Genomic DNA, 23,396 nt, shown 5'->3' on the forward strand with positions numbered 1-23,396 from the left:
TTTTGTTTTGCTTTCAAAGCAGCGCTGCCCGGCCGGGCTCTGCTCCCCTCCTCACCCCGCGGTGAATGCAAACACCTTGCCGAGAAGCAGCCCGGGAAAAGGGGCATCAGCGCGCAGCGGCCGCTTCACTTCGTGCCGGAGCGTCGGGCTTCTCCCACACTTTTTTGTTGTCTTCCTCGGTCGGACGAGATCAACGCAAAAAATTGGGCTAAATGTTATCCCGGAGAGAACGGGTGGTTAGGGCTGAGGGCGGGGGGTATTTCAGTGCCGGCTGCGATCAGCCTGTCCTAGGCTCCCGTCTGTGTGTCTGCAGCCGGAGGTGGGCACAGCGGGAGCCGGTTGCCCCGTCTCTCGGCTCCGATCAGGGGTAGGGATCGAGCCCCGGCGGGCACGGCGGGACACGCACCGCCACCCGCCACCGTGCCAGCGCCAAACTTGCGCAAGAGCCGCATCCCAGCAGGGCTCCCCCTGCGCCGCTGCCCCGGGGTTTGGAGGCCGCGGTCAATTTTTGGCGATTTAATTCAGTTGCCCCGAAGCGGCGCGGCCCGGAGGGAGCGGGGGGCGAACGGGGGCTCGGCGAGGCGCGGCGGCGGGGTGGGCGGCAGAGCTCGGCGGCTCCAGCTCGGCCGCTTCCCCGCGCCCGGCGGGTCCTTCCGTCAGGCAACGAAATCCTCGCCGCTCGGCGGGTCTGGTTTAAAATTCAGCCGTGAGGAGGAGGTAGGTTTTTGTAGCGCTCCCTGCGAGCTGGCTGGCGGCGAGCAGAGGGCGAGGGGCTGCGGATTTGTAGCTGCAAATCGTTCACACTGGCTCTGCCCGCTTCACAAAAATCACACGGGCGTCTACATCTTCCCAAACGCTGTTCCCTTACCCTTTGGGGTAAAAGGCTCCGATTTTTTTTTTTTTTTTTTTTTTGCGCTGAGAGAAAGCGCCAAAAAGATCTGGCACTAGCCTGAATTGTAAATCTGCCTTCCCGATGGGAGATGCTGAAGGGGAACGCGGGTTGCGAGAAACCGACTGCCGAGTTCCTCACAACTGAAATTGCGAACCAAGCCCGCCGCTTCCCACAGAGGCTTCCCTGATAAGGTGAAACGTGTCACCCCCATGATAACGATGCTGCCCGGGGAGCGGAGGACGGGGGGTGGGACGGGGGACGGGGACGGAAGGCGGCTGTTGGGCTCAGCTGAGGCACAAGCCGAATTGTTTGAACGACGAGAAGGCCAGCGGGGGGTGGCGGGGGCTAGTGTCACCCGCCCCGTCTCAGCGGCCCGGCGGATCGCCGCCCTTTCCTCCCTGTTGGGTGCCGGTGCTGGGACCGGCTCTGCCCCCCGCTTTTCCTTTCGTCCCCATCCCTCTCTTCCCGCCGCTGATCCTCCGCTACGTGCCCGAGCGGCTGTGCGTCTGGGAGGACGGTGCCACCTGGTCAAAAGGTCTTTTTCTGGGGGAGGGAAGTCGGGCCCTCCACTGCGGCCACCGCGGGTGATGCGGGCGGTCCCCTCGCTCCGAGCGGCGTGGGGCCATGGGGCTGGCCGGAGCCCCTCCGGTAACCGGCTGCGGGAAGGGGGGCTGCGGAGGGGGGACACACACCAGAGTCACAGGTGACTTGTTCCAATTAGTAGCTGTCTAATTAAATTAGTGTCACGCGGTCCAGCCAATGGGCCGGCGGGGGTGGAGGGCGGCGATGAGACAGCTCGGCGCAAGCCCCTCCCCGGCGGCCCGAGGAGCCGGGCGCGCCGGTATAAATCGCCTCGGCGGAGTCCCGCCGCAGCGCTGCGCGGCCGCGGGTCGGGGTTGGTACCGGATCGTGTGGGCGCTCTGCCGCACGGCCCACAGAGGATGCAGCTGGGCGAGCCGCTGCTGGCGGCGGCGGGGGGAGCCCTGCCGGGCGCCCCCTTCTACCCGCTGGAGGGCGGCGGGCGCGGCGGCGGGGCCGGAGCCGGAGCCGCGGCGGGCGCTGGCGGTGGGTCCCGCGGGCCGCCCCGGGCGGGCTCGCCGCCGCACCTCGACCTGGACAAGACGCCAAAGAAGTTCGGGGCGGCCCCCGCCATGCTGGGTGAGGCGGAGGCAGGCGAGCCGCCCTTCGCCGCCCCCAAGCCGGACGGCCGCAAGGCCACCCCCTGCGGGGAGGAGGAGCTGCTCCCGGCCGCCGCCGCCCGCTACTCCATGGACAGCCTCAGCCCCGAGCGCTACTACCTGCAGTCACCCGGGCCACCCGGGGCCGAACTGGGGGGGCCTTGCGCCCTCTTCCCCTACCCGCCGGCGGCGCAGCACGGCGCCGTCTACCAGCCGCCCGGCGGGCCGCGCTACCCCTACGGCTCGGTGCTGTCGCCGGGCGGCTTCGCGGGCGCCGTGTGCCCGCCCGGCGGTCGGGCGCAGTTCGGCGGCGGCGGCGGGTACCAGTACGGGCAGGCGGCGGCCGGCGGAACCCTCTACGGCCCCTACCCGGCGGCGTCGGGCTCCTGCGGCGGGCTAGGGGCGCTGGGAGTGCCCGCCGCCGGCCCAGGGCTGCGGGCGCAGGTCTTCCTCTGTAACCGGCCCCTCTGGCTCAAGTTCCACCGGCACCAGACGGAGATGATCATCACCAAGCAGGGCCGGTAAGCGGGCAGGGGGTGGGCCAAAACGGAGGGTAGTGGGGAGGGGGTCCTTCGGGTTCACTCCGTGCTGGGGAGTGCTGCCCGCTCCCCTCGGGAAGGAGGTGCGCGTTCTCACCGTCGGTGATGCCTCCGGCCCGGGGACGCTTTCCCCGAAAAGCGGCCCTCCCAATTTCCCCCGCACTAGGCGACCGGGAGATCAGGCGGGGATCGGTTGGGGCTCGGCGCTTGCCTCCTTGGTCTTCTCGGTGCCAGGACAGACGGGGCACCCTGCGGCCGCCTCCAGCTGCCGCCGGAGCCCGCAGCTCTTTCCCCGGCACGCCTCGCACACCGTGTGCTTTTCCTCCACAGGAGGATGTTTCCTTTCCTGAGCTTCAACATCACCGGCCTGAACCCCACGGCCCATTACAACGTCTTCGTGGAGGTGGTGTTGGCGGACCCCAATCACTGGCGTTTCCAGGGGGGCAAGTGGGTGACTTGCGGCAAAGCCGACAACAATATGCAAGGTAGGTGCGAGGTCTCCGGGGTCTCACTGTCGCCTTTCCGCGCGGGTCGGCTTCTCAGAAAGGGTTCCCGCTTCGCCTTCCTCTGCAGGGTCTTCCCCACCCCCGCATCCCACCGTGGACAGAGCGACGCTTTTAAGGGCGTCTTGCAACTCTTGTTTTCACGCCGCGGTGTTTGAGGCTGTGTGGGCGAGGGGGACATCGGGGCACCCAAGGGGCTGCCCGGGCGCTGCCCCCTCCCGCCCTGCCCCGCTGCTCCGAGCTGCCGGCGGTGGAAGAAAGCGCCTATGCCCGGCAGGCGCTTTACTGGCTTATCTTCCCCAGGGAACAAGGTGTACGTTCACCCCGAGTCGCCCAACACCGGGGCTCACTGGATGAGGCAGGAGATTTCTTTTGGGAAACTGAAGCTAACGAACAATAAAGGTGCTAACAACAACAACGCGCAGGTAAATGGCGGGGGGTGGGGGCAGGCTTGGTGGTTCCTGGGTTTTTTGGGGCTCTAGAGCATTTAATCGAGCTGCTAGATCGCTGTTGTGACTTGTTCCCTTCTTGAATTAGATCGTAGATGTGATTTTCTTTGTTTCTCCTTATGAAGACAATTAGAAATGTCAGAAATTAGATGTGTGAATTTCTTTGTTTTCAGCCAATGTATCTCCGGAGTTGCTCAAAAAGTGGGAGTGTATCTGATAGCTCTTGACTTCCTGCTTTAGATCTAGGCATATTAGTAACCTAGTGAAACAGGGCTACAAGCTGTGAATCATCTTCTGTTAACACTTTAAAACTGCTCTATTCCCGAGTCAAAAAATGGCAATTTACAGGAAGAAAATGTCAGGTTATAAAATATTTTAATGTTGGATGCAGTTTGTCTAAAGATCTTGTCTCTTCCATGGTTTCTTTTAGATGATAGTGCTGCAATCTCTACACAAGTACCAGCCCCGGCTTCATATTGTGGAAGTGACTGAAGATGGTGTTGAAGATCTGAATGATTCCTCAAAGACTCAAACATTTATTTTCCCTGAAACACAGTTCATAGCAGTTACAGCATATCAAAACACTGATGTAAGCATGGATGCATAAAATGACAATTAACAATAAAATTGTCTTGTGGGTTCAACATCTCATCTTTCTGTATTCTGCTTTTACTTTTAGATTACCCAGCTCAAAATTGACCATAATCCTTTTGCGAAAGGCTTCAGAGACAACTATGACTCGTAAGTACACTTCTGTCTTCTTGCAGCTGTCTCTGTCTAGGAGGCATGATTCTGGTCTGAAATGTGTGTGGAAGAGTTGGTTTTTTAGATACTACTTCAGTTATTCAGAAGTAGTAATACTTCTACTGGCAGCTTTGCTAGCAGCTGTGCTCCTTTGAAAGACCTTAAATGTCTGTTTGCATAGTTGCTGTATTTCTTGATGACTTGTCTTCCAGCAGACTTCTGAATTTTGGTAGAAAATTTGTACTGGCATAACTTAGCTGGCCTGCAGATTGGCAGTAGTGTATGAGGCAGCTTCTTCAAACTGTCAGCAGAAGACTTGCCTAATGCTCACCTTATAGCATCAAATGGTCTTTGAAAAGCTGGAACTGTATGTACACAAGTATGGCTTCTGGGATGCAGGTGCTGCACCTCACTTAAAATGGCTTGGCTGATATGACAGTGTATACTTGTAGCAGTGATACTATAAATTTCCTACTGCTCTAGGAAAATGAAACTGAACTACTAAGCTAGATAGAAATGAACATCCATCCAGTTAAACCTAGTTGTGATTCTAATAAAGAAATAACTTGGTTTCTTCCAATTTGTGTGTTTTTGTTTTGTCTATCAGAACAATGCTCAGTATTTCTCTTTTACATTGTAGCATGTACACAGCTTCAGAAAATGACAGATTAACTCCATCTCCCACGGATTCTCCTAGATCCCACCAGATCGTCCCTGGTGCCCGATACAGTGTGCAACCATTCTTCCAAGAACAGTTTGTCAACAGCCTGCCCCCAGCTAGGTTTTACAACGGTGAGAGAACCGTCCCTCAGACAAATGGCTTGCTCTCCCCGCAGCAGAGCGAAGAGGTGGCCAGCCCTCCTCAGCGGTGGTTTGTTACACCTGTGCAGCAGCCCAGTGCCAACAAACTGGACATGAACTCCTACGAGACGGAGTATTCTCCTAGCACCTTGCTCCCTTACGGCATTAAATCCCTTCCCATTCAGACACCTGGGGGTCTGGGGTACTACCCTGACCCGACATTTCCATCCATGGCAGGCTGGGGCAGCAGGGGCTCTTACCAGAGAAAAATGACAACAGGATTACCTTGGACATCCAGAACAAGTCCTCCAGGCTTCTCTGAAGACCAGCTTTCCAAGGAGAAGGTGAAAGAAGAAATTGGCTCATCTTGGATAGAGACTCCACCCTCCATAAAGTCTCTAGATTCAAATGATTCTGGGGTCTACACAGGTGCTTGTAAGAGAAGACGGCTCTCCCCTAGCACTTCCAGCAATGAAAATTCCCCGACTATGAAATGTGAGGACATTAATGCTGAGGACTATAACAAAGACACTTCAAAAGGCATGGGCTACTATGCATTCTATACTAGTTCTTAAAGCATCCTTTTATTCCAATTGGCTAATTTTTTTCAGGGTGGCCTTGGTTTTTTTGCATTACAATTGCCAAAAAGACTCTTGCCTTCCACCTTGAATTGTTGTGTGCAATTGTAAAGAAGGTGCCAAAGTTTTTTTGACTGCAGGTAATGAAGTAGGGAAAGAGCAAACTATGGTATAATTCTTCCCCTTTTCTAGAAGGAACCACATGTGGAAGCTGTAAGCAGGAGTCTAGATTTTTACAATGTGGCTTATTTATTAGAGACACTAAAGTGTACAGTTAGGCTTGGCTCAGAGGCCTGATCAAATCTATGCACTCCTGAGCAAGGAAATAGAGGGGTAGGATCCCAAATTTAACTTTCTTCCCTGCCTGCCCCTCAGATAAAAGGGGGCTCGGTTGCAGGGAGCTGCACAAATGCTATGTTCTGCTTTAGACTGAGCTGGCTTGTCCAACCCTTGTCTGTAGCATGACTGGCTGAGTTAGATACCACTCAGCTAAGGCTTTCTTTGGCAGAAGATGGCCAAAATGAGGCCTGCTTGCTAGGCAGGATCTTGACTTGAAGGTCTTGTTGCTAATGATGGGGTTACAATGACCAAACCTGACTCTTCTTAGTTTAGAACTTGCATTAAAAAAACCCCATGCCTCCATCCCAAAAGCCTAACCTTTATTGAGGTGGCCAAAAATGAAGTGTACAGTTGTGTTTTGTCTAGGTACACTGTAGAATATTGTGGAATAATGTATAAATAGTTGACCTATAGCTGTTCAGTCAGAAGGACCTCTGGTGGTGCTTTGAAGTTCAAAAGACATTTTTCTTGTTAATCAAACTTAGCATATGGAGCATTGTGAAAAACATGAACAGATTTCTATTTACATGTATGTAAAGTGACTTTTTCAGCTGCCCTGTACAAAACTGGAAGTGATGTAACTTACCCACTCCTTGCCTATAGTTTCAGCCATTTTAAACTGCTCAACCCTAGAGCACTGGCACACAAACTTCTCTCAACAAAACTTGGTTCTGTTTTCTTTTTCTATGTACATAGCAGTAATTTTTAATAAATGTGGTGGTGCCAGGGATAAGAGTGGGGTGGCTCTCTGCCTTTTCTTTACCTCTATCGCCTGTCCCAGCTGGGGGGAGGGAGCCCAATCCTTGAGGTGCTGTATTGCTAAGGAATGGGGGCTGAGATGTCTCTAACTTATCTCTTGCAAAGTTTCTCCTTGCTGCTTTATCCCTTGCGCTGTGCTCATCTAGATGCTGCTAGCTGTTGAAGTTGTATTTTCTTGTGGTTTTCTCCAGCTCTCCTGTGCATCCTTCCCTAAGCTCTGAGCCTCTGTCTTGGTCCAAAATCCAACGGTACCTCTTTTTCCCCTACCACTGCTTCCCCTCCGCGGGGTTGTGGGAGGCGAGGTGTGAGTTCAGCCCTTGTCCCGTGGACCGACTTGTGAACTCCGCTCGCCTCCCCTGACAGCAGCTGAGCCGCCCCTGCCCGCCCCCTCCGTTTCCCGGAACACGGTAAGAAATTCCCCTGCCCGCTTATCTGGGGAGAAAGCCCCCCCGGCAAAGCAATTGAATCCCGGTTCCCGCGGCAGCAGGACTTTTCTTGAGGATATGCAGGCAGTAATGGGATTAAACTGTTAGCGATGCCCTGCTGCAAACAAAATAAACCAGAGGCTCAGGCCGGGGCCCTCCTCGAAGGAGGTAACGCGATCGGGGGGCACTGGCAGCGGCTCCCCACCCCCGGAGCGGAGAGCGGCGGATTTCCGAAGAGATTTCGATCAGCTCTTTGCCTCTCAGTGCGGGGCCTCGGCTCTGCGCGTTGCAAGCGAAACAAATGGGTGTCCCAGCAGCTTCCCTCCTGCACAAGGAGTCACATCCGATTTGGGACGGAAGAGGACTCGCGGTACTTTTTAAGCGACAAGGGACGGAATATTATTTTTCTTTCTTTTTCCTTTTTTTTTTTTTTTTTTTTCATCTAAGTAGGGGATATCCGTTCCCGGTAAAGCCCCCCCTGGAAAGGCAAGCTGTCCTTCTTTTCCAGCCGGGGGTGCGGTGGTATGCCGGCCGCACCTCGCCCGCCCTTCCCGGGCTGCAAACACCGATGATCCAGCACTCAGGAACGCGATTCCGCCGCGGTGTGTTATTAAAAGCTGTATATTTTTGCACCGCACAGTTAAAAAGAACTTAATACTTGTGAAAAGTCCTCACACTGTTTAATAGAAACATAAGTGCCTGGCTGGCCCCAATTAACACCTTGTGATTATAATGCATTCCTAAAATGGGGTGTCAGACGCCAAATTGTGAATAAAGGTATCTAATTAATCTTCATAGGATGACACTGATAAACAACTCTATATTTAAATAAAGATCAAGGAACTGAATGCTTCTTATTTGTTTACATTAACAAAAGATAAAGTTAACTACCCTTGCACTTTACTTCGTAATGTGATTTACCGAGACAAACAGCCGGCTCCGGGCGGAGAACCCCTCCTACCCTCGGCGGGCTTTTTATCGCGGGTTTGGAGGGAGGGGGCGTCCTTGAGGATGATGGCCCCTTCCTCCGCAGCAGCTCCACCGACACCCGCGGGCAAGGCGGGCGTGTGTCGGGAAACGCGGTACCTTCGCCTCGCAGCTTGCGAGCAGAAAACGCTGTTAAGGAAAGGCGCCCGTCGGCCCCGTCCCTGCGATTTCGGTAGCTCTCGCATGAAAACTGCGTGCGACTTTGTAAACGGGGATGGAGGGCAGGCAGGGTCTAGAGAAAAAAATAAATAATGGTTGTTTACACCGTTGCGGTGCTGCGCAGCGAGAGGCGAACGGTGAAGCTGTAAAACTGAGTTCTCGGTTAAGGAAAACCCCGCTGTTGGCTGGAATCCGCCCGCTTCTGCTTCGCTCTGTGCGAGCAAAGACGCCGGCGGCTCCGCCTGCCCCGGGGGTTCCTCTCCTTCCTCCTGCGCCTCGCTCGACCCGCGGGCCCCGTGATGCTGGGATACACTGGTGTAACCATTTGAGGCCGTTCCCCGCGAATTAGCAATTTTCTGGGCTATTTCCTCACTGAGCCGAGCGAGCGGTTCCCCGCTATGCGTGCGTAGCATTTATTTGGTTTTAATAGCGTGGACGCCCGGCGGGTCAATAGCTGTGGAGGAGATGGGCACGTCTCCACGCTTCAGCAAAGACTTTGTTTTCTGGTTTTGGGGCTTTTTTCGTTAAAGCACACCCGATAGCTCATCGCCTGTCCCGCTTGTGCTCTGTGCAGCGGCACGTCGGTAGCGACCGTCTGATTTTTTTTTCCAACGAAACTTCGTCCCTCGCTGCTCGACCGAAATCGTGTCGCCAGTGCTTCACACCCGGGGCGGAAAACGAAACGACCCCCAAACACTTCTCCTTCCGACCGCGTCTCCCTGATCCCCTCGGGAGAAAGAGCTATTTCTCCGGGGCAGCGGTCTCAGCGCTCCAGGGAAGGAAGGGGCAGGTATTTTTCGGTGTGTTTTAGAGTAACGCTATGGGGTTTTACTTTCGGTCTGAATTTTTGCTTCCACCTTCTTCAACGCCGCCTTTTCACCACCTGCTCGTTTGTTTCCACCTCCTCTCTGTGGACAGCGCGGCGTTAAGGGAGGGTGGTTTCCCGGGAAGGGTTATTTTTACAGTCCTCCATCAGCCGCCGTGCTCTCCTCAGGGCTGCCTCAGCGTGGCCCCGAGGGGAAGGCGGCAGCAATCGAGGCGGGAATAGGCCCCCGATGGCTCCTGCGGTACCGTTACGCATCAGAAATGCCCGTTCCCGTCGAGACTACCGGCTGGGGGTGCCAGGGGAGCCGGCGGTGGGCGGCCGTGGGGAGAAAATGGCGCCGAGGCGTTTGAGGCGAGGGACAGCGAGTCTGCTGACGCTTCCCTCGCACCCATCCGCCTCATGAAATTGGGTTTTGACACTATCGGTGGTGGTGGGTGGTGGTATTATTATTATTATTATCCCACATTTTTTTTTTGTACGTACAAGCGCATTCCCCAGCCACTTGGAAGTATCCATAGCCCACTCCTCCCCTTCCAAAATCTCCATAGCCCTGTTCATAATAATATGAGTATGGCTAATATAAATATTAATCTAATCCTTATTGGAAGGATTTTAGTGCTTGCTGGATATCACAAATATGTAATCCAGGGGAGAATGACATTAGGCTGAAAGTGCGGAGTGCAAAATATGATTTGAATAAAATGATAGGGTGGTATCTAATATTTCCTTTAGGGAGTACTATACTCTGAGCTGTCACAACCGATTGTGTAAATAGACGAGACTGAGGGATGTGATCCTAATCATATTGATGAAACATTCATCTGAAAGACTGAGCGCAACCAGAAGGGACTCACTAGGAATACAATTAAATCCTAATCTGGGGAGGAGGAATCCTCTGCAGGCTTTCCTCTAACCTGCAGCCCTCTTCCCCCCCCCCTTTTCATTTTGGAGTCAAATAAAATGCAGGAGAAGAAGAGGAAATAAAGGAGAGATAGAATGCTGGGTGGTTTGCCTGCCTGAAGGACTGTGCTAATGCAGGGAGTGCTGAGTGGGAAGGAGGTAAATCTCCAGTCCTGACCCTGGAGATAATAATAAATAAAGGCCTAACTTTACTCATGGGGTAACTATCTGCCTACAGGTGGTAGTAATGGTGAGCGGTGCTAATCAGATGCAGGAGGCCTGTGTGTCTGGAGGAAGAGTCCTTCTCCCACCTGGGCTTTGAGCATCAGCTCAGTCCCAGGCTTGTGAGCAAAATTTAGTCTTCTGTCTGTTGTATGCCATTTAGTTTCCATCCACAGCAGGGAACTGATTTCTTGCTGATAAGATTTATCAGCAAAGCAGTGATTGCCCAACTTCCCACCAGCTGGTTTCTTTCTGGCCCTCATTGCCATGGTCTTAGACTGCCTTTCAGTAGTGTAGTGCATTGGGTGAAATGGCATCAGGCAGTTTTTCTTCCCTGCATGTAGTGATAATCCCCTTTGATCATGAAAGCAATAGGTTAGCCATTGCTATAAAGGGACCTACTTACTCTGACCGCTGTCCCTCAACAGATGGTCTGAGAAGATGGATGGGACAAGGCTCTAGTTGTGGTTCCTGTAACAGTACTAAAACCAGACTGATTGCTTTTTCCCTCACTTCTTGGCTTTTGGGGAAGGCATAGAACAGGTGCATTTTCCTAATATGTACCACCTTTTGGCTTATACCACTAAATTAATTCAAGCAATGAATACTTGAATTCATATGACGATGTTTAAAGCTAGAAAAGCAGCCTGTCTTCTTCGTCCTAAGATGTTCAAAGTCAGGCTTCCTTTGAGTATTTAAGACTCAAATCTGATCCGATGTTTTTAGAGCTTTTTCAAAGTAGCCAATCTTTTATCAGTAACCTCAGGCAAAGAGCAAGGTGAGTTCCTTCTGCCTGGAGTGTTCTCCATGGAAAGAAAGATCCAAAGGAAAAACGTTGGGTTCTCTTTTAGTGGGGCTTGATGTCTGTCAAGGAAGGAAGGATGCGTGAAGTGGGACATCAGTTAACAAATCTGTAGTGGGAGCTCCATGTAAGTTGTCCTGGTTTTAGCAGGGATGGAGTTAATTTTCTTCCTGGCAGCTGGTATAGTGCTGTGGTTTGGATTTAGGATGAGAATAATGTTGATACACTGATGTTTTTAGTTGTTGCCAAGCCAACGAGAAGGTGGGGGGTGCCTAAGAAGCTGGGACAGCTGACCCAAACTAGTCAAAGAGCTATTCCACACGGCATGACATCGTGCTCCGTATATAACTGGGGGAGTTGGCCGAGTGGTGAGAAACTGCTGTTCATCACTTGGTTTGTTTATAATTATAATTGTTGTTGTTGTTATTATTTTCCTTTTCTGTCCTATTAAACTGTCTTTATCTCAACCCATGAGTTTACTGTTTTTTTCATTTTCGATTCTCTCCCCTGTCCCACTGAGGGAGGGGTGAGCGAACGCCTGTGTGGTTGGTTAGCTGCCTGTCGGGTTAAACCACGACGTAAGTTCGTATTCTCTTCTGCTGAAGTATGAGCTCTGCAGTTTTACAGTTTATAGAAGAACTGTTATGGTTGAAGTAGGCACTACTAAAGTGACTGTAACATAATGTAGTATCATTTTAGCAGGTTTGGTAATGAAACTTCATACTGGGTTCTTCTGTACTGTGATTGTAGATATTGAGGGCAAAGGAGTCAGTTCTGTTATGATCACTGGTTTTCTTAAAGCAGGGTTAGGTTTTTGTAGTGTAGATAGGGCGCTAATTGTTAAACTTCATGGAACAGTTATAATCCCATTTGTCCATAAAGCAATACAGTCTTCGTAAATTGCTTGGCATAGTTGCAAATTTCCTTTGAGGAAGGAAACAATCTTTCTTCAGAAACTGTTTTGTAATGTATTATTTGCTTGCTTGTTCTTAGTTCAATAGCAGAAATGTTATTACTTTCCCCTCCTTACTTCCTATGCCTAGTAAGAATATAAGAGCATGATATTCCTGCCCTAATGAAGGTATAATTTGAGCACGGAGAGCTCTTAAACTGACACTTGAGAGGACATGTCAACACAAGACTTTTCAGGAGTTATTCACAATAGCAGGTAAATTTTATCCTATGTCTTACTTCAGATACGACAGACAAAGCCTCACTTGTGTAGCCTAGTCTTCACCGATGCATCAAGTAGCTTATTTTCCAGCAGCTTTGTGTTTTATGTCTCAAGATTATTATTAAGCCAGCTCTTCTGTTACTTCTTTCAGTGAAGGCAAGATTCTGCTCTGCTGCCTTTACATTGCAACTCCTTTACAGGATCATTTGAGAGGAAAGATTAGGTGAATTTCTTGTTTTGGGTGGAAATGTCTTTGATCCAGAAAAAAAATATGGCAAAATTTGTGACATTTGAATGACTTTGGTTTTACTTATAGAATGAGTAATGTTCCTAAAGTTTGTGCCAGCAATGATCAGAAAAGCAAATAAATCTGCATTGTAAAGCTCTGTTTCAAATGTGCAATATATTTCTCTACTTGATCTACTTAAATTATATGTATACAATAAACTTCTAGAAATGCCTGCTGTCAGGATGGGCCAGTGAGTAAGGGTGGTGGATTGGAGGTAAAGAATTGGGTTTTTTTTTTTACAGATCAATTCTGTAATTCAGTTCACTATGTAGCAGCAGAAATGCTTGTGCTTGCACTGAGCAGAAAGAAGAAACAGAGCAGAACGTAAGAATGAAAAACTTACATATTCCTGCCAGGGGTGCTGGTGACTGCTTTCATCAGTTTCAGCAGCAGGACTCATGATTTTTTTTTTTTTTTCACCCCTCCACCATAACAGCACACAACAGCTGTTGCCTGGATGGTGAAGTCAGTACCCAAAATTGTGGCCAGTTTAGGTACCAGTCTCCAAAAGCATTTAAGGAGCTTGGTATAAATGCCCTGTCTGGAAAATGGTGAGGAGACTTTCTGATCGGGTAGAGGTGCCACAAGGGTACAGTCCCAGTACTAAGGTAGCTGTGGGAGTACGGTGGAGTGTAGGCTGACAGCACTTCTTGTACCCCACAACAGCTGTCCATGGGCATGTGCTTGCGCCATAGTTTACATTGTCGTCCCCTGCTTCTGGTTATCACGGAGAATCCAAGACAGAGAGGCAACTCCCTTCTGATGTTTTCTCAACCTACCCAGGGACTGGAGATTAAAAGAAAAAAGAAAAAAAAAAAAAGAAAACACGGATCACTTTTCTTGTTGGTGGGGTATTCTTCAAACCAGGAGTCCTAGGGAGAGCCAAAGCAGCGGCAAATTGTGTTCCTCCACCCTATTCACTTCAATCAGATTTGATCTGTATCGTTCTCAATGCTGGTATTAATATTGTTATGCTGAGAAGTGCTAATGGCCGCCCATAATGTTTAAAGGTCACTGAAGTATAGAATGAAAACACTCTATAGAAAGACTTAAAGATTGGCCATAACCACACCTAAAAAAACATCCTGATGGAGACTAAGTGGATTAACTCTCTCTTTTGTCTAACAGCTAAAGCTTTCAGTCTCCTCTATTATAGCAGCTACAGAGGTTAATAGCTAGGCCAAAGCATCTCAGGTCTTATGGTATATCTTTATTGAAGAGGAAGGGTAAAGCTATGGGAGGGGGTTTGAGCTGATTTAAGGTTCCACTTACAGCTGAGAAAAGAGAAAGGTTTTTATCCCTCCTTAGTCTTTCATTTTTATGCTTGGCTTGTGGGTTCACTTCTTACCTTGTACCAGCTGCAGGGCTCATCAAACCGCTCTGTGAGTCAATTCGTTTTACAGACTTGGCAGAAAATGCATCTAGGAGAAAAAGACAATTGCATTCTGCTGGGTTCACAAGTCGAATTGGCTCAACTAAGACCCAACGAGAGCCAGAGTCAGTGCAGTGGAGTGGGCAGGATTCCCCGGCCAGGACTGGTGGAAAAGGGAGTTGTAAGCAACCTCCCAGGGACTGTAGGAAGAAGGCAGGATTTGGCTTTGGTGTAAGCTTATATTGACTTAATTTGTGAAATTGTAGCTTTATCATTCAAAGAGACAAAACTCTCTCCTTCAGATTAAATGGTGTTTCCCCTGGCTGTTGGGATAAATACTTCATTACTGTCTTTCTGTTCCTTCCGAGTGTCCAGAAAGGTCGAAGTCCCTGAGAAAGAATTGCAAACTCACTCACTGTGTTATGGCTTTAAGAAATGTGGCATGATTAGGAAGGAAGAGGTGACTGAGAACACAATAATACAGATATGACTTGGGGTGTGTGACCTTTCTTGTGCAGGCTGGTGACCTTGCCATATAGTCATGATCACCCAAATTTAACTCTGCGATGAATGACTTGCCTCTCAGGACAGGTTTCCTGGGGCTAATTTGGGAACAAGGAGATATGCATTAAGTTAACAGTTTTTGGCTCAGGCTCTGGAAGACTATTTCTTCAGGTAAAGTAAGCTTGCTCAAGGAATCCACAGGAAGGGGTTGTATTTGTGTCATTTGGCAGGAAAGAGGGTAGTTGGGTATATTTCATTTACAGTAAACTACATAAGAAATAAACATTCAGGGCCAAATATGAAAATCTATTCCTACCTGTTAAGGCGGCAAAATGAGCAACTTCAAACAAAAACCTGATATTGCCAGTGCTACCAAACATAATGCATACTGCCGAGAGACTTCCCTATGTAGACTTGAGACCTCCTAGAGTAACTTACCAAATTTACTAGCATTTGCAAGATTAGATTGTAAGCAGTCAATACCCAACTGCAGGGAAGGCACTCTATAAGCTGAAAAAAAATATTTAAAAGGTAAAACACTGTGGACAGGCCAACAGTACTACTTGGAAGAACCCAAGCTGTGAACTGAATTCTGCAACGCTGGATTTCAAAGGGAAATTTGCAAAAGTGAAAATCACTGAAATTGGTTTATGATACTAACAGCTCATTATTTTAATTCCATTTTACTAGACCTCAAGCTGCCTTTGTTGGTAGGGAAGCATTACCTCTGGTATTTTTACTCTTTGGGGGAGATCTTCCCTATTTATTCCTCTTCTCATTACAATTTCTGTTTTCTGGGACCTATACATCTATAGCTAGGACAAATGTAATAGAAAATGAATCGACTGGTAAAATATACCTTGCCTATGAGAAAACATCTCTCTTACTGATGCGAGAAAGCTACAATCCAGTATGTGAGTAGCAGATTGTGCTATGAAGTGTAATTTGAGAAACTAGGAGGTCATTATTAAGGACTGGCTGATTGAGACATGGTACATACTGTGCTGCATAGGCAACATCATGTTTGTTCACTGTCATTTCACAGGACACTTGGAAACTCCAGCCAACAGAAATTGAGGGGAGGGAGAGCGAGAGAGATGAGTGCAGAATTGTGTGGTGGTCGTGTAGCCAGTTTAAGTGGCTTCCAAATATCTTTGTTTCATTTCAAAAAGATGATGAGTGCATTCAGGATCAGAGGGCTATAATTCTTCATTCTTTAAAAAAATAATAATAATAAAAAAAATTCCTTTGTTCTTGACCCAGTCTTGCAACCCTGTTAGTTCAGGAAGTGACACATAGCTGTGGCTGGGTCTGTATACGTTTACAGAGACCTGTCACTATGGATGTATCAGTAGCTATAGAAATATTCACCCATATAGAAATATGGGTGAAAGTTGTATCTGTGTTGCGTTTCTGATGCATGTTCTAAAGAGGATCTGGATGGATCAGGACAGAGCAGATAGGACAAATGTTCCTCTTGAGGAGAGGGTTTATAACCTGTTGTTATCAAACTCAACACTGGAATCAGGGCCAGAAACTCTGCAAAACTCCAGGCCAGACATGGAACTTTCAAGCGAGAACTTTGGTAAGCCAAAGAGTTATAAATGGTCATGAGCTAGAGGCAAAATTATACCTTGTTTAAGTTCATTAGAACCCGCTAAAGTGTTCTTTTTGGAGGAAAGGGAAGGAAGATCACTGTCTGTGTGGTAGTGCTTGCAGAAATTTGTAAAACTTCAAAGCATATGACATTACTGGAGACAGGAGCTGAGGCCGAGAGACTAAGCTTACTCCTGCTTATACCTTTGATAAACTTCCTTCTTGTATTTGAACTCAGGAGTAAGGAGCTCTCTGTTCATCGATGCTGGCCTTCCACCATGCTCACTTGACTTCCTGCATGCAGGAATGGGCTGTCTTGTGCTTTGAGGAGTTTGTCCTTGAAGATCAGCCAGCTCTCACAGGCTTTCCCTTTACCTTTCACAGCGGTCTTCCATGAGATTCTACCAAGAAGCGGAACAAGCTGAATTCTGCTCTCCTGAAGTGCCACCTTGTATTTGAACTATTTTTCTTTCTCACTTCTCAGAATTTTAATCTCCACAATCTTATGGCTGCCCTTTACATCTCATACTTATGATTTTTAAGAAGTCCAGAAACTTCATCAGTCACCTGCATCAAGCAATTGTCATCAACACAGACCAGAAATCTGGATTGCCTGTGCCCAGCTGTATTACCCTATCTGCAAATATCAGGGTGATTCTTGTCCTCAGTGAATACCCAGATTTTGAATGAAGGCAGCTTCTACTTCCCCTTCTTGATAAGGAGGTCTGTAGCAGGCACCTAGCACAACGTCACCTGTGTTGGACTGTTCTCTGACCCTTACCCGTAAGGTCTTGACTGCATCATACCTTGTTCCAAGCAAAGCAGTGTGTTGCTGCCAGCTCTTTGCATAGATTGAAACCCACCTGTTCCTCACCTTCCCAGCCTGTTTCTTCTCAAGAGCCTGTATTCATCTGTTGCAGCAATCCTGCCACATGAGCTGTCCTACTGCAATTCTGTAATCCCCATGAGATGTCACCAAGCAATCTCTTTTCTATGGTTGGTTTCAGACCCCAGGCACTTTCTTTAGGTTCTACAATTTAGAGTGCTGCTTGTTGGTGCTGTCTTTTTCTCATTGCTTCCTTCCTTCTCTCCCTGACTGCCCACCCCTCTTTCCACAGTATGTTCCTTGTTCTTGTCTCCTTCATCAAATAAATGCACTTTAGTCTCTCACTGCACTAGTTACGTTATATTATAGGAGCTGGATACTCTAGCAGCCCTTGAGTATGTTACTCTTTTGAGCCTTCAGGGAGGCCTGCCTGAGTTGTTGAGCCTAGTGCTGCACCACTTCAAGTACCCGTGCTGTGATGTTTGCTTTCTGGAGGCAGATGGAATTGGTCCTCACATTGCTTGGCAATAGGGTCTTGCATGGATGCCTTCTAGCCTAGGGGGCAAGGATGCTTTTGCAGTCATGGCTGACTGGTGTGGGGACCTAGTTCTGTCTGCTCAGCAGCAGCCTGCACAAGGATGCAGGCTGAATTGACAGCTTTGAAGTTGATGGGACAATTCAGTAGCAGAAAAAGGAAGGCCTGACTCTGGTGGATGTGCGACGGAAAGAGAAAACCTGGAGGCCTGTATCAGCATTGAAGGGCACACCAGGCACGCATTATTGATTATTGGGAGCAGAAAAGGGTCAGGAAGGTACAGAGCTGACCGAGGAAGGTCAGTTGCAGAGCAGTGTGAACAGGTGATACCCATCAAACAAAGCCTGCTGAAATAACATACCTTTCAAGACTTAACTGAAGAGCTCTGATCTAGAAAAATTATTTCATGGAAACTTAGTGGTTTATGTCATGTGCTTCTATCACCTTTTTTAATCTGATGTCAAGTGTCCTAAAACCAGATTTACCATTTTATGGAACTATGGCTATAAACACTATGTTTCCATTTTAAAGCAGAAGTGTTGGTAATTGCCTGGGAGACATGCTCAATCCTCAGTCACAGAATTATAAGTGTCACCATGTGTGTTTGATATGGTATGAATTTTGAATGCTGCTATTATCATTATTAATAATAATAACAACACTAAGCAAAATGCACCTACAATTTATATTTTGCCACTGCATGGAAAACTTGCAGAATGCCGTAAGGTTTATAAATTATTATAGCCTCACAATCAGTGTTTTATGCTATAGTATCAGAAAACTAATACCAAGAAAACCTTTTCTTGAACCAGTACTTTCAATTGGTGAAAAAAGTCCAGTAAAAATAAAAGGTGCCAGTCTGTCTGGTAAATACCCATACTGAAAATCCCATCGAAATTTCTATAGAAATGCAGTAGCCTCCTGCAGCAGTTGCTCCAAAATCATGTGTAAAGGCAGGAGTTGCACTTCTTTTAAACTGAAACATTCAGGTATCGTATCTGAGTAGAATAACCTTGTTTACGCGATTAAATGGGCTGAATTCTGAGTGGAAGGTTTTCACTCTGCATTTTTTCCAAAAGGGCTTGAAATGTTTCAGATCCAATGACTTTGAATGTTTTGTACCACCGTAGATTTTTGTGGCAGAGTCTGATTTTATGACTTCAGCCTACAACTGTAAGATCATATTTAGCTTGCTGCCTTACAACAGTACTTATGAGCAAATACTGTCATGGGTTCACTATTTATTTATTAATAGCAGTGTTATATGTGATAGGAAAACTTTCAGTGAAGTGGATCAGTAGGAGCTGGTTCAGTGGTTCCTGTGTCTGCTTTCCACTGTGCTTTTATGTAATATTTTGACACTTCTGAATGTTTCCGGTGCTCTGTTAATTTCTAGTACAATCCTGAAAGTCTGTTGCATTTTTTTGTGAATCAGATAAAGTCATAGAGCTGCTGAGCTCTGAAGGTGGTTCATGGTTTTCTCAGAGATGGTTCTGAGTAGGTCAGGTACCTTCCCTGACTGAGCTCCTGGTGAAAATGTTTGACTTAAATCCCTAAGGCAGGGTCTGGGTCTGCAGAGGGCGTCGGGTACAGGGTGTTGAAAAAAAGAACTGACTGCAGCAAAAATCAAGTGGTCAGCACTTGTCAGGGACAGGCTCTTGAGCTGTAGCATTTAAATGCCAAATCAGAGTTCTTCTCTTGTTGTTTCCACAAAATGAGGTCCAATCCTGCAGCATGAAGCCCAGCACAGAGTCACGTCAGGGGGAAGTGTGAAGGAGTTGCATATGGATTTTCTTTGCTAATGCAGTGTCTTGGTCCCTGTTACATACCATTTGAGTATGTCTGCTCTGAACTTCACTTCCTTTCAGTGCTTGATCTGAAAGCTTCCAGACCCATCAGGAGCCACTTCCCCTGTACATAGTGTTTTTCACTGCTGAAGATGTTCTACCTTGCTTCACGTTAAATTCTACTCTGGAACATGTTGATAATCTCCAAATTGTGCAGCTGTAGCTGTTACTAATTTGTAAGAATTACCATGTCACTTAACATAGGACATCCCTATGAGGAAGCTCTCCCCAGTATGGAGGAAGGTTTCAGGTCACAGCCTTGAGGGGGTATGTCTGACTTTTGTAAGCATGTAGCCTCAATTTCCAGCTTCAATACAGCAACTAAACAGATTTAAATCTGGCCAGGGATGTCAAGGGCAACAAGAAAAGGTTCTATAGGTACGTTGGTGATGAAAGGAAGACTAGGAAAAATGTGGCCCCTCTCCAGAAGGAAATGGGAGACCCGGTTACCCAGGATATGGAGAAGGCTGAGGTACTCAACAACTTTTTTGCCTTAGTCTTTCCCGACAAGTGCTCTAGCCACACCGCCCAGGTCACAGAAGGCAAAGGCAGGGACTGGGAGAATGAAGAACCGACCACTGTGGGAGAAGATCAGGTTTGAGACCATCTAAGGAACCTGAAGGTGCACAAGTCCATGGGACCTGATGAGATGCATTCATGGGTCCTGAGGGAAGTGGCAGATGAAGTTGCTAAGCCACTATGCATCATATTTGAGAAGTCCTGGCAGTCTGGTGAAGTTCCCACTGACTGGAAAAGGAGAAACATAACCCCTATTTTTAAAAAGGGAAAAGAGGAAGACCCAGGGAACTGCAGGCTGGTCAGCCTCACTTTTGTGCCTGGCAAGCTCATGGAGCAGATCCTCCTGGAGACTATGCTCAGGCACATAGAAAATAAGGAGGTGATTCGTGACAGCCAACATGGCTTCAGTAAGGGCAAATCGTGCCTGACAAATTTGGTGGCCTTCTATGATGGGGTTACAGCATTGGTGGATAGGGGAAGAGCGACAGACGTCATCTACCTGGACTTGTGTGAGGCATTTGACACTGTCCCACACAACATCCTTGTCTCTAAATTGGAGAGACATGGATTCGATGGATGGACCACTTGGTGGATAAGGAATTGGCTGGATGGATGGTCACACTCAAAGAGTTGTGGTCAACAGCTTGATGTCCAAGCGGAGACCAGTAATGAGTGGTGTTCCTCAGGGGTCAGTATTGGCACTGGCACTGTTAAACATCTTTGTCAGTGACATGGACAGTGGGATTGAGTGCACCCTCAGCAAGTTTGCCAACAACACCAAGCTGTGTGATGCAGTTGACACGCTGGAGGGAAGGGATGCCATCCAGAGGGACCTTGACAGGCTGGAGAGGTGGGCATGTGCGAACCTCATGAAGTTCAACAAGGCCACGTGCAAGGTCTTGCACATGGATCAGGGCAATCCCAAGCACAACTACAGGCTGGATGGAGAATGGATTGAAAGCAGCCCTGAGGAGAAGGACTTGGGGGTACTGATTGATGAGAAGCTCAACATGAGCCGGCAGTGTGCGCTTGCAGCCCAGAAAGCCAACTGTGTCCTGGGCTGCATCAAAAGAGGCGTGACCAGCAGGTTGAGGGAGGTGATCCTGCCCCTCTACTCCGCTCTCATGAGACCCCACCTGGAGTACTGCATCCAGCACTGGGGCCCTCAGCATGAGAAGGACATGGAGCTGTTGGAGCAAGTCCAGAGGAAGGCCATGAAGATGATCAAGGGACTGGAGCACCTCTTCTGTGAAGACAGGCTGAGAGAGTTGGGGTTGTTCAGCCTGGAGAAGAGAAGGGTCCAGGGAGACCTTATAGCAGCCTTCCGGTACCTAAAGGGGCCTACAGGAAAGCTGGAGAGGGACTGTTTTCAAGGGCAGGTAAGGAGGACATAGGAGTAATATGGACAAGGGGAAATGGCTTTAACCTGCAAGAAGGTAGATTTAGATTAGATATAAGGAAAAAATTCTTTACCATGAGGGTGGTGAGGTACTGGCACAGGTTGCCCAGCGAGGTTGTGGATGTTGCCTCCCTGGAAGTGTTCAAGGCCAGGTTGGATGGGGCTTTGGGCAACCTGGTCTAGTGGAGGGTGTCCCTGCCCGCAGCAGGGGCGTTGGAACTAGATGATCTTTGAGGTCCCTTCCAACCCAAACCATTCTCTGATTCTGTGAACTCTGGCAGTGCTTACTGACCTCTTTTCTGGCCCTGCAACTCTAGCACTTCTGATTGCAAATGTAAGACTTAAAACATATCCCATTTGATGTATTAATGGTTATGGACCATCCAGCATACTCCTAAACACACCAAGGGTGTGTATATACATGAAGCATAATGACATAGTGTGGTGGGTTGACCCTTGCTGGACATCAGATATCCACCAAGCCACTCTATCACTCCTTCTTATCAGGACAATGGAGGAGAAAGTAAGATGGAAAAAAACCCTTGTGGGTCAAGATAAAGGCAGTTTAATAAAGCAAAAGCAAAGGCTGTGTGCAGAAGCAAAGGAAAAACAAAAGTATTATTCCCTACTTCCCATCAACAGGTGATACTCATCCACTTCCCAAGAAGCAGGGCTTCAGTACGTGTAGTAGTTGCTCTGGAACACAAACATCATAAAGAACAAAAGCCTGCCCTTCCTCCTTTCTCTTATCTTTTATTGCTGAGCAGATGTCATACGGTATAGAATATCCCTTTGGTCAGTTTGGGTCAGCTGCCCTGGCTGTGTCCCCTCCCAAGATCTTGCCCACCCTCAGCCAGCTGGTGAGGTGGGAATGTTGGTGGGAGATAGCCTCGGTGCTGTGCCAGCGTTGCTCAGCAGTAGCCAAAACCCTGGAGTGTTACCAACACCTTGCTGGCTACCAGTACACAGCACAGCACTGTAGGGCTGCTGTGGGGAAAATTAACTCCATCTCAGCCAGACCCAATACACATTGTATGCAGTCTTCCAGATGCAATCTGGAAAAGGCAAATAAAGCAGTGAGGGTAGGAGAAAGATACCGATACTCTGGAGATACAAGTAGGAAAACTTTTCCTGTAGAGGTAGGATACTGGCTGAAACCGGAGACTTTCCAAAGCCAGGGTGCCTTCTGGCTCGATAAGAGAGACACTTTCACAAAGGACCATATACAGCAGTCTACACACTGAGTAGCACTTACCAGTGTAAGGAGTCTCACTGAATGCTATTTATTCATGCATTCCTATTGAAGTTAATATGAGTAGAATATGTTGAATTTGGCCCTAGGTTAGTAACATAAAATTGTTGCGCTTTAAAATGGATCTGAACAGGGAGGTATAGTCCAATGCTGCAGTGGCTTTGGGAGTTTGTTGGTTTGCGGGGATTTGGGATTTTTGTTCTGGCAGGGTTTTTTTAGGCGTGGGAAATGGTTGGGGGAAGAACTACATGATTATTTTTCTTACAAATCTAATAAGAAAAGAATTAGCCTAGAAGAAGGGAAAAACAATCTGCTCTCTTAGATGTTATCTAAGATGCTGCTTTATTCCTCTAAGAAATAGAGCTTTCATGTGTTATATTACATAGTAGCCCCCAAAAAAGATGCATATCTTTTGCCTGGGGTGAGCAACTCCTGAGATTTCTGAAATCAGGCTAGTACATTAACACCTTAGATTTAGGTAGCGCACGGCTACAAGCAAATGTCTTTGGATGATAGAAGCAAATCAGACACTGCTTTTGTATGTCACGAGGGATTATTCTATTTTAGTGCTATGCCCTTTAGCTTTACAAATGCACCTGTAGTGCTCCTGTGGTTAGTGCAAAGAATCTTGGTAGAATTAATTTACTATAGTTGTTTTGTCTTTGTAAATAGCAAATGTTAGAACTGGCTATACACAAACAGCTTTTCAAACCTTACATGTATTGTTCATAGATAGGGAAGGCTTCTGTTCTTTAATGCTAGCACTGAGTTCAGCAATGTACTTTTCCATTCACAAAAGGTGATTTTTGTGGAAGCCAGAGGAATTTGTGGCTGTTTCTGAGCATAAGAAAGATGGGAGATAAATTCTAGGAAATCTAAAGGTGTATCCCCAGATACCTATTTCAGCTGCGCCCTTGCAAATCTGAAAAATTCTCATCTTATTTCATGTAATCTGCTGTGTTATTTTTTATTGGAATAAA

At 48.0% G+C, this 23,396-nt stretch overlaps 1 protein-coding gene across 2 annotated transcripts; it reads left to right on the top strand.

The window, feature by feature from the left end:
- The first annotated feature begins 1,695 nt into the window (after positions 1–1,695).
- Positions 1,696–6,745, top strand: EOMES (eomesodermin). 2 transcript variants are annotated; one of them, XM_075745756.1, is made up of 7 exons: positions 1,696–2,591; positions 2,940–3,094; positions 3,416–3,537; positions 3,992–4,150; positions 4,241–4,302; positions 4,946–5,097; positions 5,344–6,745. In XM_075745756.1, the coding sequence occupies exons 1-7, from the start codon at positions 1,834–1,836 to the stop codon at positions 5,679–5,681; spliced, it is 1,746 nt and encodes a 581-aa protein (XP_075601871.1). In that variant the 5' UTR covers positions 1,696–1,833; the 3' UTR covers positions 5,682–6,745. The 2 variants fall into 2 exon arrangements, with proteins under 2 accessions (XP_075601871.1, XP_075601870.1); XM_075745755.1 differs by having other exon boundaries at positions 4,946–6,745.
- The last annotated feature ends 16,651 nt before the right edge of the window (positions 6,746–23,396 follow it).

The sequence above is a fragment of the Balearica regulorum genome, chromosome 2 (assembly GCF_011004875.1).
Source record: "Balearica regulorum gibbericeps isolate bBalReg1 chromosome 2, bBalReg1.pri, whole genome shotgun sequence".
In the NCBI taxonomy this organism is placed as follows: Eukaryota; Metazoa; Chordata; class Aves; order Gruiformes; family Gruidae; genus Balearica; species Balearica regulorum.